General features: G+C 37.3%; 3 protein-coding genes across 7 annotated transcripts in view; 2 read left to right on the forward strand and 1 right to left on the reverse strand.

The window, feature by feature from the left end:
• Positions 1-50: 50 nt before the first annotated feature.
• On the forward strand, positions 51-3,603 carry LOC100884087 (uncharacterized). Of its 2 annotated transcripts, none has more exons than XM_003708432.3 (3): positions 51-297; positions 2,252-2,605; positions 2,687-3,603. In XM_003708432.3, the coding sequence occupies exons 2-3, from the start codon at positions 2,438-2,440 to the stop codon at positions 3,071-3,073; spliced, it is 555 nt and encodes a 184-aa protein (XP_003708480.2). In that variant the 5' UTR covers positions 51-297; positions 2,252-2,437; the 3' UTR covers positions 3,074-3,603. The 2 variants fall into 2 exon arrangements, with proteins under 2 accessions (XP_003708480.2, XP_012153030.2); XM_012297640.2 differs by lacking the exon at positions 51-297 and adding an exon at positions 1,385-1,524.
• RecQ4 (RecQ4 helicase) lies at positions 3,397-9,438 on the reverse strand. Of its 2 annotated transcripts, XM_012297638.2 has the most exons (9): positions 8,991-9,436; positions 6,599-8,818; positions 6,409-6,520; positions 5,544-6,343; positions 5,185-5,472; positions 4,769-5,104; positions 4,519-4,678; positions 4,130-4,449; positions 3,397-4,046 (listed from the first exon to the last, which is right to left on the reverse strand). In XM_012297638.2, exons 1-9 carry the CDS (start codon positions 9,099-9,101, stop codon positions 3,816-3,818), a joined length of 4,578 nt encoding a protein of 1,525 aa, XP_012153028.2. In that variant the 5' UTR covers positions 9,102-9,436; the 3' UTR covers positions 3,397-3,815. The 2 variants fall into 2 exon arrangements, with proteins under 2 accessions (XP_012153028.2, XP_076385969.1); XM_076529854.1 differs by having other exon boundaries at positions 4,130-4,678; positions 8,991-9,438.
• Positions 9,439-9,547: 109 nt separating this feature from the next.
• DIP2 (disco-interacting protein 2) overlaps positions 9,548-17,167 on the forward strand; it is a 39,890-nt gene continuing 32,270 nt past the window's right edge. For 2 of the 3 annotated variants that reach the window (XM_076529852.1, XM_012297635.2), the window contains exon 1: positions 9,549-9,957. In XM_076529852.1, coding sequence (XP_076385967.1) covers positions 9,873-9,957 — 85 coding nt within the window. In that variant the 5' untranslated portion in view covers positions 9,549-9,872. Of the gene's footprint in view, positions 9,958-17,167 lie in introns of all 3 variants that reach the window. The other variant, XM_076529851.1, reaches the window with a different exon arrangement.

A 17,167-nucleotide genomic window follows, 5' to 3' on the forward strand; every position in this document is an offset into this window, starting at 1 on the left:
AACATGATCATCTACAATCCGCACAGTTACAGGTTATCATGGCGTACACCTTCAGTCAAATCATAGTTGCACGAGGAGTTGCACGGTCGTTGTCGACCTGATCGTCGCAATATGTTATATTTTGTGCTCGATACAGTGCTTTCCACCTAATACCGAATCCAAAATTTTATTCCGATGTGAATTCGTTCCATCTTAGGAACGTGATACTTTCACTGTGTAACTTAAATCTTCCTGCAAACCAGTTAATTAGCTATTGCGCTTTTATTAGCTAATGCATTAAAACTTGTTGCAATATTCGTAAGTACATGTCATTAAATCTTACTTTTTCACCTGAATTGTCGTTTCGCTACTCGCTTGTATCTATTATAGAATATTAACCTCTAAATTGATTCTTTATTGTACATAGACGAATAATCATTCTGCAAATACGTATGTGTGTATTGTGTACATATATATCATATCATCTTTTTATAGTATCTACTGAATGGAAATTGATAATTAATAAAAAAGTTTCTTGTCGTGTTATTCTTAGATAGGCTGGTAGGGTGTTGCCAGAAATTAATTTTGTAATCTTGAAAGATTACTTTTTATTTCATCAGCAAAACTTAGTCAATATCAATATGTTTATTCAATTTTTATTGATAGTTAAACTAGACACTGAAATTCAGGACTTTCATTTTCATTACTTTTAGAACATTTTATTAACTCAGATAGTATAACAAATTTTGTTTAACCTGATTTTGATCCATTTAATTAAATCATTTGACAGTGATGGTACTGATATTTTTAAATTTGTTTATGTATAATTTTGTATACTGGAATGAATAATGGAAATGTACAAATGATCGCAGCGATAGTTTCTGTTTTTTTATAACTTTATACAGTATTGTTTTGAAACGCTATTTTAAGGCTTCGTGCACAGTTTCAATTATGTAGCAAGTCAGTCTCGATGTAATTATAACCTAAGGATGGTAGTCGGACATCTACTCGTTATTTTATAACTGGAATATTCTTGGCGACAGTAAACAATATTTTCCATGCGATCTTATTAAAATGTTGCCAAGTTTTTAAAGAATTTTTCTTGGCTACTTTTTTGAAATATGACTTGCAGTGTGACGCGTAAATTCGAATTACACCATTTTCCGCGAAGGCGTGAACAATTATATTTCTTGTTACCGGCTAATTACGGAATTCGCTGTCGTGCTATTAAATGAACTTAAAAATGTGAATTTTATGAGAAACTTTGTTCGCACGAGTTAACATCCTTTTTCTATTGCACGTATAAATAAAAACAAAAATAATCGAATAAAGTGTATTCAGCTCTGCTACAATTTCAGTCGATTGAAATAATAGTTCCGATTCAAATCGTAAATTGCATTATGTGTTGTGCGTTCGAATATTTCTGCAGAGTTATCATTCAAGCTTGTATAAAATGCGGATGCAAATGGTGCGTTTGTTTTCAACATGTTACCAGCGAGAATAGCAGTTTGGATTTCTAATTAATAAACATGGTTATATAGTTTGGTTAGTTTCACAAAACTTCAATACAGTTTGCGTTGTAATTCGGATTCAGCCGTTTAATTCAACTCTTGCTTTATAAATTATGTATTAATTTATCGAAAACCGTCACTGATATTTGGCGATGCTCGAAATTTCACGCATGTGATATGACGTGCTTTCTCTTTTAACCTTTATTGCCTCCATGACGTTTGTTCGATATTTGTATTAAATCAATGCGTGTGACGGAAAGTGAGAAAATACTGATTGAATACAAGCATAGAAGATAACATAATTTTGAAATTGATATAGATCGATCAATCACTCTAATATCAGTGTAGAACTTTCTTGATTACTTAGTATTTGTTGTGTTTTGATTATTAAATCATATTACTCGTTCATTACTCATTGTTCATTGAATAATTTATTCCGAATTTTGCTGAATTTATTTTTTGAAAAATTTTGACCAGAAGTACAATGGTACATTTAAAATTTTAATGACTATAACGCATTTAAAAATTTGTATTGCAGCTGTGTTTTTTAATGTCCGATTCATTTTAGTAATTAAGTTTAATTGTAACTTAAACTTATTTTCATGCAAAAGTTAACCTTGTTATTTATTCGCTCTTTGTTCCCGTTGATCGTAATGAAAGTCAAATATTTGTAAATTAATTGAAATGAAAATAAAACGTCGGAGTATTTCGAACAAGTCGATTAGACGGATAATAATAGATCATTGTTTACCCTGTTCCAGAAAATCCTGTTCGACAAGGTTTCTAATCGGTAGAATAAACGCTGCGCGCATAGCCAGAGTGTCCAGGAAGTGACCCGAGGACCCCACCGCACGTTCGAATACATTAAACTTCGTTTTCCTTTCCGAATACGAGACCACAAATACGTGTCTGCACATACTTTTTTATATCAAAATATCGACAAAGAAATGGACCGAACCTTCATCGACGAAGAAACTGGTGAAATTATTAACGTTCCAGCTTCCAGTTGCGAGGTGCAACAACTCGTTAGTTCGGTGAACAATGCCGAAACAGGAGAACCAGAGATCAATGTGATAGGATTTGAAATGACGAAAAATCGAAAGATTCGTTTTCAGGTAGTAATTTTATTTATTATAAAAGTCAAATATAAATATGTACATGTATAGAAAGATGAGTATCAAATGAAAATTATTTAGATTCCAAAAGAGGTGAAGGAAACTCTGCCGACCAAGGATGGTTCTCTGAAGAAAAGCGAAAATCTAATGGAATTAGAACCTGTCCCCGTTGGAGCATCTTTTGGACAATTAAATCCAGTTTGTTTGGTTATCCTTGTCTTATGTTTTCGATGGTTTCTGCCCGTGTTGATGCTGTTCGAGGTATCGTTGCACGTTTGGGCCCACCGTAAAAATAAGGCGTTGAAAGATGCCAGCGTCTACTTCCGTTCACCGTTTCACGCGATATCATCCGAATTTTGTGCCTTGTGCCAAAATGAAACGTGCATGGATCGCGTCGGTAAAATGCAACAGATACGTATGCACAAATTTCTGCGACAATGTAACTACATGAAGAGGGTTGTAACGTGAAAATCTTGCCAATTGAAAATGTGTGCATTATTTTTTTATTCGAAGCACGATGAAAAACACTTCGCAAATGAAGCGGTATATAACTCCACCTTGAAGCGAACGTATCGTATTAAATATATTTTAGTATTATAGAAGTGGCAAGTAGCATTGCCTTTTCTATTAATTTAGATTCTATTGAACTACACTAATCGAATTTACTAACGTAAATGGAATCGATCATGAGTAGCAATGGTGCAGGAAAAATTTGTTTACCGGGGATTTTTGCATTACTAACAATAATGTAACAATATAAATTTTATAGTTGTTACGCATAAAACTTACAATAACGACGAAAGGAAATTCTTTATTGAAGTATTTGTATTAAAATTTATTCTATAAACATAACAAAAATAAGTTACTTTATTTTGATACACGCGGTTAAATGTTTTGCATATCATAAGTTATGTGAACTCTGGCACTTGTTAAAGTAATTAAGTGTTGCACGATTTTAAATTTTTTATGCTTTTTAAAATAAAATTATTCAGTAAATATTTTTGCAGTATTATTAGAACCCTAAATTACATTTTAATTAAAGTACAATTATATAATACGTTTGTCTTTTAAATGTCACCCATAATAATTACGTAACAAAACCCATCACATAGAGCTCGCATATTTGTGATGTTTCACATTTAAAATATGCTATTATTACGGTTTACAAATTTGTTAAAACTTTCTTTTAAAAACGTCGCAAATTTCTTGTTTAACGCAAAGCTAAAATTTCTTTTGTTGCAATTTGACACAAAGTACTGAAATTGCACGAAAGGTGAGCTCTCCAGAACCGGCACTTGTTCCAAGCATAGGCAGGGTAATTTGGACTCTGTATACCGTGAAAAATACGAGCTACTGCACGTCCAGTAAAGTTATTGTCTCGGTAACTTACAATCAAGTTTCGTACGTCACATGCTATTTGTGCTTCGTTTTCTACTTTAACCTAAAACAAAGATGCAAAAGATAAGTAGCCCACACTCAAAAAATTGATTTGTGTGTATCAGCATTTGGAATCATATTTTATACCTGTTGAATGGCATCAATATCCACTAGGACCTTTCCTTCAAAATAATCCCGAATAATAGCTTTTAACTCATCTGATTTATTGGTTACTTCATCATTCAGTTCTAAACATTTTGCAATCGATGGCATACTAAATTTATGTAGCGTCACACTAATTGTTTCTAGCTGCCTTAAAGCTGCAGTTTCTTGGGAACGAGCACGATCAACTAGTGCCTCGAGTGCTTCATCTAGCTCTTCGTCTGTTAGATCTCCCGGAGCTTTTACTCTTAAGCCAAGTGTATCGTATCGTACTGATATAGAAGATCGCTTTGAAGTTCCATTAACTAAAACGAAAATAAGATGTTTCAACGTTGCAAAGATTATCTTCACAAATCTCATGTATTCGAACAAACCTGTTTTCCATTCCAAATTTTTAAGATGACTTTTTACTACTCCGCTATCCCACCCAATAGCAGAAGCTACATCCACGACAGGAAATTCAATGACGCTATCATTGTCATGAGAAATACCGTTTTGCAAGTCCAGTGCTATTGCCATTGCTAGCGGCGGTGACTGAAAAATAATTAATAAAAACGAACAGTCGTTTTTTGAAGGTGCATCATGGCTCATAAAAATTGGGGGAGTCCTGTTATAAATACTCACAGATTGTGCAGCTTGTTTTAATGCTTGAGGACCACCGTAACTTGATACCCTGGCTCTGACGTACACAGACGAAAGAACAGTAATATATCGTTTTGGATGCAACTCGAGATAACATAATAACGTTGAAATCGTTTCTGCCGAAATATCTAAAGCTATAACCGTTTCATCGATGGGTATAGCAACTTCGTGACCTGGGCATCTATAATTTGCATCTTTTGTTCGAATCTTTGAACAAGAACACGGAACGAAAACTTTTTGAAGTAAGCGTCTAATTGAATGCCTATCTACTCCATTTGCATAAATATGCCGACGTAATTCCCATTTATCGCTATCTTCCTGTAATGAAAAATAATGTGTTAAATACAAGTTAAACAAGTCTTAAAACCGCATTAACTATTTTTACAATTTAAAGATACCGTTGAATTTAAAAACATGTGACAGTGTGCTATCTCTCCATCTCGACCAGCTCTTCCGACTTCTTGAACATAGTTTTCGAAGGTTCCAGGCATGTTATAGTGAATAACAGCACGAATATCTGGTTTGTTAAGACCCATACCAAAAGCTACAGTAGCAACAACGATTCTAATTTGTCCATTCATAAAAGCTTTCTGTACCGTTTTTCTACGGTAAGCCGATAAGCCAGCATGGTAGGCTTCAGCGATAGGAGATAACTTGGCGTTGTATTTAGAGAAATTATTGGGATCCTATTGAATGTTAAACAAGAATATGAATATTATAAAAATGTTGATATCCCTTTGAAATAAGAAAATAGTACCTGTAAAGAAACTCTTAAAATCCCAGCAATTCTTACACATTCCTCACGTCGAGTACAGTAAACGATAATTGAATCGCATACTTTAAACCTTTCACTTTTTAATAAGTCAATTAAGGCATGATCTCTGTGATCGTCTTTGGAAACGGTTAACACTAGATTCCTTGGCATTGGAATATCAGAGATAACACCTTCCATTCCATCATGTAGGCCTAGATGGCTTACTATGCTTTCCATAGTAGTCTTTGTTGCGGTTGCAGTAAGAGCTAATACTGTTTTGACACCTAACTTTTCTTTAAGAACTCTGCAAACCATTAAGTAAGACGGACGGAAATTATGCGACCATTGTGAAATACAATGAGCTTCGTCTATACACGCGAAAGCAATCGGTGGAAGTTGCCTTAACAGAGCACCAAAGCCCGTTGATTTTTCTCCAGCAACTACGGCTTCTGGAGAAATTAATAAAATATTCACTTTTCCTTTTTTTACCATTTGCATTACGTTGTTTCTTACTTTTTCCGTCTGATTAGTATGCAAACATGCTGCGGATAAAAACAACGGTACGCCCGTTACTTGATCATCCATCAATGATACCAATGGCGATATAACTAAAGTAATGCAAGTAAAATGTTGCGAATAAAGATACGCAGGCAACTGGTAACATAAAGATTTTCCAGAGCCAGTAGATAAAGTCACTAAGGTCGACTGACCAGAAAGTATTCTCATTATTGCTTTTTCTTGTCCAGGTCTAAAGCTGGTGTGACCGAACATTTTAAGGGTTTCAAAAACTTCTGATGGAGTTTCTGTAATTCCATTCTATTGTTATATCAATGAAATAATAAATAAATTTTTATGTTGAACTACTTACCTATACAAGATTGATCTTCTTTAACTTGATATAGTGGTTGTATAGTGCCAATTACTGGAGGCAATAGTTTTGATACTAATTCTTCTGGTATTTTATGTCCACATAGAAGTTCCTAAAAGTTTGAAAAATTAGAGAGAAACAGATATATAATTGAAAGAATGTTAAAATTTCTTTGAATGTATTGTCTTACTTCGTCATCAATGGGCTCCCATAAATCATCATTATTGTCTGTTTCCTCTAGTTCCTTTTCTATTTGTTCAGCTACTTCTGCAGAAGAGTAAGATGGTTTCTCTGGTAAACGGTCAATTCTATTAGCATGTGCTACAACCGCGTTTTGACTTGCCATCTTCTGTGCTTCTTCTAAAGTCGGAAAAGCAGAACTTTCGTCTACCTCATCTAATGGTATTAAATCGTCGCTCTTACTGTTTGGACAATTTCTGGAAAAATGACCAGCTTCCCCACATTTAAAGCAAGAGGTAGTACCCTTCTTTTCAAGATAGTCAGCCACTTCTAAGCTGTTTTCACTAGATGCAAGATCTTTCTTTCTTTGCTTCCACTGATTTTTCTTATATTTCGAAAAGTTGAAATTTTTCTTACCCCGTACAAATACTTTTCTTTTCAAATTAATTCTAACAAAGTTTTCATTTACTTTTCCATCTGCTAGCTTCTTCTCCAATTTTTCTTTATCTGTTAATTGCGATTTTGGTTTTTTAAGTTCACTAGACGTAGTTGAATTACTGACTGTCAAACCAACCGATTTAGAACATTGTTCAATGAGATCTCCTTCACTGGACGCATTTATTGCAAATCGTGGAACGGCTTTTAAAGTTTCTATTCCGTATATGCCAGGTTCTTTGCTAGTTGTTTGTACGTCTGTGGTTTCGTTTTCTACAAAATCGTCATCGCTTTGAACGGTCTTTTTCTTTCTAGTGGTTCTTCTGGTTTTAACTGTATTATCTTTTTCTTGTTTTGTAGTTCGGCCTTTTGAAGTTTTACTTCTTGTTGAACTTCTTCGTTTTGTTTTTGGGCTTTTCTTTTTCTCTTTCTCTTCTATTTCATCGTTTTCATTAAAGTCTGGATCACTATCATTTGAAGAAATACGTTTAGTTCTTCTACGAACCTTGCGACGATCTTTCGTGTTTGTATTCTTTACGTCTTCGTCATTGTCGATGCGTTTATTGTCATTATTTTTTACATTCGTTGCCACATTTGCATTGTCATTTATATTATTATCCTCATTTGCAATTACATTAGTTGTGCTACAATCATTATAATTCGTTTGTTCATTGGGTGTTGTAATAGGATGCACAGCTTGTACATCTATTTTACTTGGTACTTGTTGTGTAATGGGAACATTTATACTATTATCAATACATAATCTTTTAGGGGGATGATTCTCTAGATCGTTAAGGTTTTTCTTAAAATTTCTAATGCGTTTATTTTTCCATTCCTCTTCTGAATCACTATTGCAAACATAATCTTCCTCATCTGATAATTGGATACATTGAGATGGCTGTGGTATCAACTTACATTCCTTAGGTGAATAAATACTGGATTCCATTGATTCAAGTCCAGAATCGCTTGTACCAGAAAGCCTCTGTGAATCAAATGCTGGGTATTCCAAGTTACTTTGCTTGGAACATCTGTCTAGCCAAGCTGGATTTAAGTTTCTATTTACAGTGTAGCCCGCAATTAATTGTTGTACTGCATTAATTGACTGAGAACTAGCTTTAGCCTCTGTACTAGTAACTTTTACTGGATTATTAAATACAGATGTTGGCTTTTTATTAACATCAACATCACCTTCGTTACTGGTTTCTATGTTTGTAGACTGTTCAGATACATTTGTACTAGTATTAGTATCTTTTTCAGTTTTATTTTTTATTTTTGACATGGATAAAGATTTCCTTGGGTTTCTTTTTGTAAACATTGAACTTGTAAATTTATTTTGTGATAATTGAAAAGAAGTTGATCTACCTACAAGTATGGTTTGCTTTTTCTTAGACACTTGTTCATTACTTTTACTTAAATGATCACCCCATACACCTTTTATATTTGTAGATTCATTCTTGTTTAACAGTGAATTATTACTAGCAGTCTGAGTCTGGCAATGTGGATCTATATTTTCAGTATCTTTTTTATCTGTGCTTTCTGCATCTTTTATATCTGTCTTCTCAAAAACTTTTTCAGGTACATTTTCTGTATTTCGTTTATTATCCTCTGTCAAAGGTCTACTGTCTTCTTTAACATCTTCAATCGATGTTTGCGTTAAGGTTTTATTAGAATCATTATCTACTACTTCGTCAGAAAGCGTAATATCTATAAGCGTTTCTTCTAAGGCACGTGTTTTCAATTTCCAGTACATTTTGTAGGATTCTTTAATCTTCATATCAGCTTCCTTAATGTCATTCTGTAAGAGTCAGATCATAAGTTAACATACTGAAAACATGACTGAAAATAATTAACTATGAGCATAGAATAGTGATATTAAGTAAAAAAATTGCCATTAGTATTTAAAAATATTGTAGCACCTTCAATCGAATAAAATTTTAATTACGAATATGATAAATAATAATACTTACTTTGTTTGGTTTACGTCCGTGTGTTTCTGTGAAACGGCTTTCCCACAATTTAACACGATTTTTATATTTTTGATATTTTGTTTTAAATTCTGGATCCTGAAGTATTTCCATGTTCTCACAAAAGAATAACAAAACTGTGTAATTTACTTATAAATTCGTTTTATGAAAATATTACACATTAGAGGTTAGTCTATCACTGTAGAAGCTACAGAAGAGTCCCGCGTAAAAAGAATGCCACTTAAAAAGTCCTATGACAGATGATGTACGACTATCCCAGATGTTCGAATCAACTAAGTTTGATTTTTATTTTACACAAATGAATGAACTACGATAATTGACTACATGAATACACAATTCATTTATAAAAAACAACGATAATTGCCAATTTATTAAAAATACATCAACATCGAAATAATCATTTCAGTGTCATAACAATTGTTTGAAATCTGTTATAAAAAAAATGAAAAAATGATGTCATTACGTTACTTGAACATCATAAACATTATAATAACTTGAAGATTTGAATAGTTTTATGATATTTGAATTGAACATTACTGATAGATCGTAACTCAAACTGCATACAACAAGTAAGGAAATTATCGAAAAGAGTACAAGCGTTGAATAATTTATAAAAGCACAAAATTGATATTCAAGTCGTTATCTTTCTTGTACGAATCTGTGATTGCACGCGTTATCAGGAAGCGCGTGTAATCGCCGATTGCGGATCAACTGTTTAGCCGGTAGATGTCTAATCGAACAGTGTCGCCAGCTGACGGGAGTTTATCGTATCAGTGTAAGGCAAGATGGCCGAGCAGTGGTGACGGGTCGTGGAATGTACGGCTGGAGAATTGGTGATCTCGGCGCAGCGCGGATGGCCTAGTGATGGCCGAGTTCAACATCGACATCGGCAAACTCCCGGAGGACGTGCGGGAGAAACTTGCTGAGCTGGATCTCGAGTTATCCGAAGGTTAGTGGACAGCTTTTCTCGATGCGCCGCTATGCAAACCCTTTCTGACTCACCCCGTGCATACGCGAGAAAGAATCCCCTAGCCCCCGTTGATAAAATCGATAATACCTTCGCTGTTGCCGTTTCACTCCCCCGTAGCTATGTACAGTAGCTTCCGAAACACCTTCTCGTGCTCGAGCGAAGCTTTTCCTCGTTTCCTGTCAAACATTAATTAAACGACAGATTCGTAATTCCTTTGAACGGGTCTGTCCTCTCGATGGACACTCGAGTCCCTATCGACCGCGCCTCACTCCGTTCATCGTTCTTTACTTTTTCTTTTGGACAATCGATGACCATTACCATCTTCTTTTTTAAATGTATTATAAATTTTCGATCCGAAGCTCGCGGTTCTCGATGGAACAAATCTCCTGCAAACCTGTTCGTACACCGTTGAAAATGTGCCTACTTACGACACGGTTTTCAGGATAGAACAGGATTCCACAGGATTAACATATTTTTTCATGAAATAAAGGATGTAAAAGTCGTTCGATATATCTCGATTAATTGTCGACAGATCATCTCGAAGGGAAGTCTTCGAAGAAATTCGAGGAGCACGTAACTGACATTTTCCATACTGTGCGCTCTAAAATACGTATCTCTCGGGTGATTGACTTTTTCAACGAAACGTATTTAACGATAACAGAAGGAATATTTTTTATCAGATACAAACGAATTACGAGAACGCAGTCTTTTTTTGCAACTTCATTCGCGGACTATAATACACACGCTATCCTACGAGCTTATTTGTATTTGCAGTTCCGTCTTTCGTAACCAGCTATCGACCGGTTTCTCGTGTCATCCCCGAATACTTGACATTCCCCTATCTGTCAGGTATTCGCCGCTTAATAAGCCGTATTATTTCTTTCGGTAAACTTCCACGCGGTCCGAAGCAAAAAACCGACAAACGTCACTCGAACCGTGTTACGCAAATTTCCGATCCGACTTTCGCCATTCGGTCGAAATTAGCGTAGCCGCTATATACAACGGCTATCTTTTACGACCGAACGTGTCCTATCAATCTCGCGGACCGTTGAAATTAATGGCGTACGAACGGATTCTAATCTAGTCAGCTAGAATTCAACTAGCGTTAGCGAGACAGAACGTTTCGAAACGCAGCGTAGCTAAGTGATTCCTGAAAATATCTCGGATGCTGAACGAGCGACTCTGTCAAGGAGATAATCGTAGTTCTCATCGTCAGTGAGCGGTGTCTCGTGTGGCGGCGCGACTCAGCGTTACAGGTGTGAAGTTTCCTCTGAACTTGGCTACTCTCGCGGCCTCTGAACTCGACCTAGCCGCGACGATTATTTGCATTCGACAGTGGACACTTAGGGTGCGTTTAGACTAAGCAACGTTCTTTCCCACTTCGAGGAAATTCGAACAATTTTCTCGGACATTGTTCGCTTTAACAATGAGAACGCTCAGTTCGTTTCGACCTGATTCGGTTCGATGGGATTTTACACGACGCTACTCAGGTTTCAATTCACCGTACCGAGTGTTCGGGCAATTCTCCGAGTTTAACCCTCGAGAGGTCGCGAGTCGACCGGTTTTTCCGGCAACCCTATACCGTGTTCCCGGCGATTTAAAGGGATCCTAGTTTCATGGCCGTTCGCTTTCTGCATGGTTGACCGTTCGAAGCGTGGAAAAATACGGGATGCAAATGCACACGTGACTCGCGAGCATGGCTTTTAGCGTAATTTATCGCGTTACTTAACACATTCCCTGCGGACGTTGCGGTTTCTGATCTCAAAAGATATTAATATTAACAATAATATTAATTACGTATATCACGGATGTGCATCGTACGTCCGTCTTAGGCGCAACACATATTCCAAGTTCAGAAAAAGCATATACTTTTAGGTTCTGAGAATTCAGGTACCTAAAACAAACGCACCTTTCTTTGACCACGGGTGAGGAAGCTTCCTGCTCAGAATGCAGGAGGTCATTTGAATCGAGGAAGCGATTAATATTTCCGTCGTACCTCAAACTTAGAACACTGTTCGTGCGGGAGTAAATTTTGGATCGGCTAAATAAAGAAAACTGATCGATACGGTTTCAATCGGGGATAGCCCTGGCACTGTTCTCGTTTTTAAGAGATTCGAACGTAAGACGCAAGGGATTATTTAACGTCATTTCTGCCACTGTATCCTCGCGTAGTGACGTGACGTCAGTGGACGGGTCACCGTTCATCTTCGCGAAGGCTTTATTTGCATGTGAGGTAATTGCGCAGATTACCCGTTCGTGCGTATTTCAATTGAAACCGACTCTACGCGACCGCCTTGCAAGAAATTCTGCACTGGACGAACCGTTTAAAAGAATGTGGCATTAGGTTTTGATAACCCAAAAACGTTTAACATAGATAGCGCGTTAAATAATACTTCCGCTGAACAGTTATTTTCGTGTTATAGGGGCTTTAATCTCGGTGTTTTGTGACGATGATTTTACCGATATTGTTACTGAGAATTGTGCATAAAGAATATAGTACGAAGTTGCCTAGTTTTTACTCGTTCGAGAGTCGATTGAATAGGTTCAACCGTTAAATCGATTCACGGATCGTTTCAGCGAGGGAAATTAATCGAGGCGTTAATCGGTAGCGTTAATATAATCGCTGCAATGTAACGAGATGTCGGTTAATTTATTCTACGATGCGATTTGAGCATGAGTCATTAAACCGCCTCACGTTGGCATACGCCACCTGTTATCTCACGGCTCCGCTAATTCTACGGATTTTCTTCTGGCTGTTTGCAATTTTAATTAATTAGTTTCCGTATCGGGTAAGTCGCTTGAAGCGAACTGGTAAAATATACGTATTTAAAAAATTGTAATTTTAATTGCACATTTGATACGCATCGATGAATTTTCGTTTACTGAACTCTGATCCAGTGAAAGAGTCGAAAGGGATAAATTTTACGGATAAAGAGTAAAAGTCAATCGTAACCCATAGAAGGTATAACTACCGAAGTAATAGGCAACCATAATTAAAGTCAAGGTGGATCTTTTATCTAGGATTTCCATGCGAGCATGGATCGTTACTCTCTCGGTTGCTCAATGTTTGTGCAGTTAACGCTTCCTTCGGAGAGTGGAAACATCAGGAAATACCAAAAGGAACAGGCACGAAAGAAAAACGTCCCCTTTTAAACGCGAATTGCCAGGCTATTTTCGTAATATACGGCCAATTGCAATCTCGTTATCTTCCTCGCAATTAGTTAAATTAATTACGTTTTAAACACGCGAATTGTTTTGGGAATTAATCAGCTGTTCGCGTAATTGATTGCGAAGGAGTGTGCAAGGAAAGGAAACTTCCTTCGATCACTCTTTCCTTTTTAGAAACTCGTATAGTACGCTCGTCATATTATCACCTTTACGTTTCGTATATTTCTTCCAAGATTGTAGAAATAATTGTTTTAAACTAATCTCCACGATCTCTTAATTCACACGAATGTCATAGAACGTACATATTTACACGGTCTAATCTGCTTTGCTTTCTCGCGTTATTATCAGTGGTTGTGTGCTTTGAGTTACAGATAGTATCTCCTTCACGCTTTATCGGGCAGCGTCACGTATGATGCTTAACTTTTTGTGCCATCATCCGTTACCTTATTTCTGTCCACTGTACCGCATTCGAGCTGTAATTTATGTATATGGATGCAATAACTCTTTGATAAATGCTGACGACGGATTTTTAAAGTCGATGAGTCGCGAAAAAAGTTAAGAGCTGATAAACGATGCTAAACGTTATACAATTATGTTACCGCGTCTACTAGTTTCAGCGAAGATTATAAGAATTAAAATCTTACTGAAAAGTTGTAAAAAGTAATCTTATCGATAAGGGTTATAAAGAAATGAAAGAAGTTTAAGTTTGTTGTTCGTCAAATGTTCTTGGAAGGTTGTTGAATTTCTTCGAACTTTGACCTTGGCTGACCTTGAGCCAGAGGGCATTGAACCGGTCGAGAAGGGGAAGGACCGCGGTCGTAGGTGCTTGAAAAGCCGTAGTTCCACTTAAGAAAGCGAAGGTGACCCTAAAATCTGTGGAAGCCTCGGAGAAGAGCTATTTTAAATGTGTTTTACCGTCCTCGGAACCAGCCAACCTGCTAACAAAGGAATTTTCTATCTGACGGAAGTCAAACGGAACGAAAAGGTACATTAAACCTTTCACTGATATCACTGCGCGTAACTCCTCTTTCTATTACACTGACTCGGACATGTTCTTTCGATTAACCCTTTCCTTATCAGATTACCATTTGCGAAAAGAAAACTTTTCTATAGTTTCACAGCATTCAACGTCTTTTTTGTTTGTTATTATAAACTTTATCTTTCATAAGTCGTGATAACATCGAAGTTCAGTAGAATTCTTTTTTGGTTAAGTTTTATTTAAGGTAACAGCTTCGAAGACATAACAGATCGATTTTAATCGAACGCTTTGCACATCCAAAGCGTGTACGGTTATCTAATTTCATGTTAGGCCGATCGTAAGAGTCCGTATTCTCGATTACAACCAGTTGACACATTATCAGAAGTTCATCGAAGCGACAAGGTGCGAATCGACCGGTTCGTTGACGTCACATCTCGATTACATCGCTGTTACGACGATTTACGTTGTCGGTCAAGCTTCACCTCTCGACCTCCATTTCTAGTTCCTAGGTCAGCGTGTTTCCGTTCGATATTTCACTCACGGATTTTTGTCCCTCGATACCTTTTTCCCGTAATTAACTCCATCTTAACGACCCTCGATAACGTAACTCCATGCAGCTCTCCCTATATCACCAAACGAAATCAACGAATCTTCGATATTTCATCGGTATTAAATGCTCGCGAACCCAGAGGAGGATGACTAATCGGCTTTCGCCGCAGGTACTCGCAAAAAATCTCGCAAACAGGAAGCGTATAGTCCAGCGTCGATAACTTAATTCGCGCAACGGGATTGATGGGCATAAAAGAGGGGCAAACTCGCGATTTGTTCGAGAGGAGACAAGGGCGGTATAGTTGGGTGCAGCAGGTGCAGTTGCACTCCGATGGAATGCATCCGTCGGTGTCGGTGCAGCTGCTGTCGCAGCTCGTTCGTGGACCGTTTGTAAGATCAAGGCCGCCGGTTTCGTGGGTAAACGTCCTCCAGTCGCCTTGGAGTTGCACGTTGCACCGCCTCGTTGCATATACGCGTCGACGAGAGCACGTTTATCGGCTATTATGTCCCTCCTCCGCATCTTCTGCCGATACATCGATAGCCACGATAAACGAACACTCGGTTGGCTGAAAAAGAACCTCGCGGTGGATGCACGTTAGGTCATTTGTTTTCGCTCCTCCGCTAATTTTATTTCTACTTATCTAAGCGGCGAATTATCTTTAAGATAGCGTTGCTTTATTTACTTCTCCTTCTTTAAGAATTTAAAAACCAGCCTCTGAGCGACACTTATAGAGGGAAGTATAAGAATTCTTAATTGTCGAAGAGTGTACAAGATTTCTTGTCAAAGGGGAAATTTAAGAGAGGCACGATTTTAACTTGCAAATCCCTGTGTAAGTGTCACCAGCTCAGATTTCCTCCGTAATCATCTACAGAGGAAGATAAAGTAGTACCTCTTTAAATAACAAGGCGTAAAATCGAGTTACTACTCGAGGAAGCAATATCGCTTTGAAGACCATCTTAAAAGGAGAATTAAATTCTGAAAGCAAAGTTCCTCGGTAATTCCAGTCGAAGGCGAACCGATAATTCTGCGCTGCTTTATCGGTTCTGTACGAAAATAAATTTTAACGTCGAAATCAATTGCGGGTAGATAAATGAGAAAAGTAATATTCCGAAAAATTGGATTGTAAGCGATATTGGAGGGTCCCTTATCGAAACGATAAGCGGTCGGTAGTCGTGCCGATAAGGATGTCCCTGTAATTCCGTTCGAATGTTTGGTCAGCTTGTGTCATCTCGTTGTCATGATCTTCCTGTAATATATTTATATTATAAAAGAGTTACGATAAACTCTAATCCTTTTCACTCGCAATAAGAGCCCTCTGTGTAATGCAGAAACGATTTTTAGGCTGGTTTCTTTAGGTGGAGTCATTTTTGTACCTGAAACTTGTGAAACTTGTGATTAGAGTTAGAGATTTCTTTTCGGAGGCAGACATTGAAAAATTTGTATCCTTTTTTCTCTCTTGGCACGCCTCGCAGTCAGGATTAACCCTCGCGACAAAGTTTTATTTTCGGATTTCCATACTTTCGTTGCCGTTGATTTTTTCTCTCGTATTTTCTACTCGAAGCGGTCGATTTCACTGGATTTGCACGGTACGGATCGAACGTGGGCGTTTCGCATGGTATTCGTGGAAAAGCAAGAACGTGTGCACGAGATGCTGTTGGATCTCCGATGGTTAAGGGCCTCTGGAGAGTGGGAGGTCGAAGAGCATCGAGCAATCAAGCCGTCAATTTAAAGCTTTTTCCCCCGTAAAACGAACGTCGATCCTTTACCCTCTCTATTACGGTCGTTGCTTGCTTTTTTCCAATCGGACGATAAAAAGTCCTCGGAGAGAACGAACGTCTTGATAATTAGAAATCTTCGTTATAACTTTGACACTGGTTCTTCTTTGCGTCGTTATTTTCGCGCGTAACTTTAACGCGTTAACCGAGCGATTAATAAAAAGTATATTATGCACTTTTATGAACGTATAGTGTAAATGACCCGACAACTTTCATTCTACTTCGCGCAGATACTGTGCGAAATAAAAGTGATTTTATATTTTTTCTGCTTCTAATTGTTCCTTATAAGGGTTGAGGCACTCGTAAAGCACTCCGTTTAAAGAACAGGCTTTACGACGTCGGGCATAGTTGAAGTACAACTAACTTATACAGCCTTTTTCTCTACGATGCTCGAGTAAGAATGTAACGATCGTGTCTAGTCATTAAACTTCAACTCCTCGCGATTTTCTCACCTATTTTCTCCTCGAGCTTTGCCGCTCTATATTGAATCGTGAGTGTATACCAGATTTTTTTAAAAATAATTTTCTCACCGCTGGTACAGGAAAACTAGTATTTGCAAATACAGATAGATAGTTGCATTAGTAGATAAATATATGCTCTACTGTCGGTGGTACATTTTACAAACCATACACCCTAAGGTAAAAATTGGCCATCCTTCAGAAGGAAGTTCTTTCAGAAAGTGGAGACCAGGAGTCTTTAAGGAGGGCTAAGAGAGTT

Source organism: Megachile rotundata, chromosome 3 (assembly GCF_050947335.1).
Source record: "Megachile rotundata isolate GNS110a chromosome 3, iyMegRotu1, whole genome shotgun sequence".
NCBI classification, from domain to species: domain Eukaryota; kingdom Metazoa; phylum Arthropoda; class Insecta; order Hymenoptera; family Megachilidae; genus Megachile; species Megachile rotundata.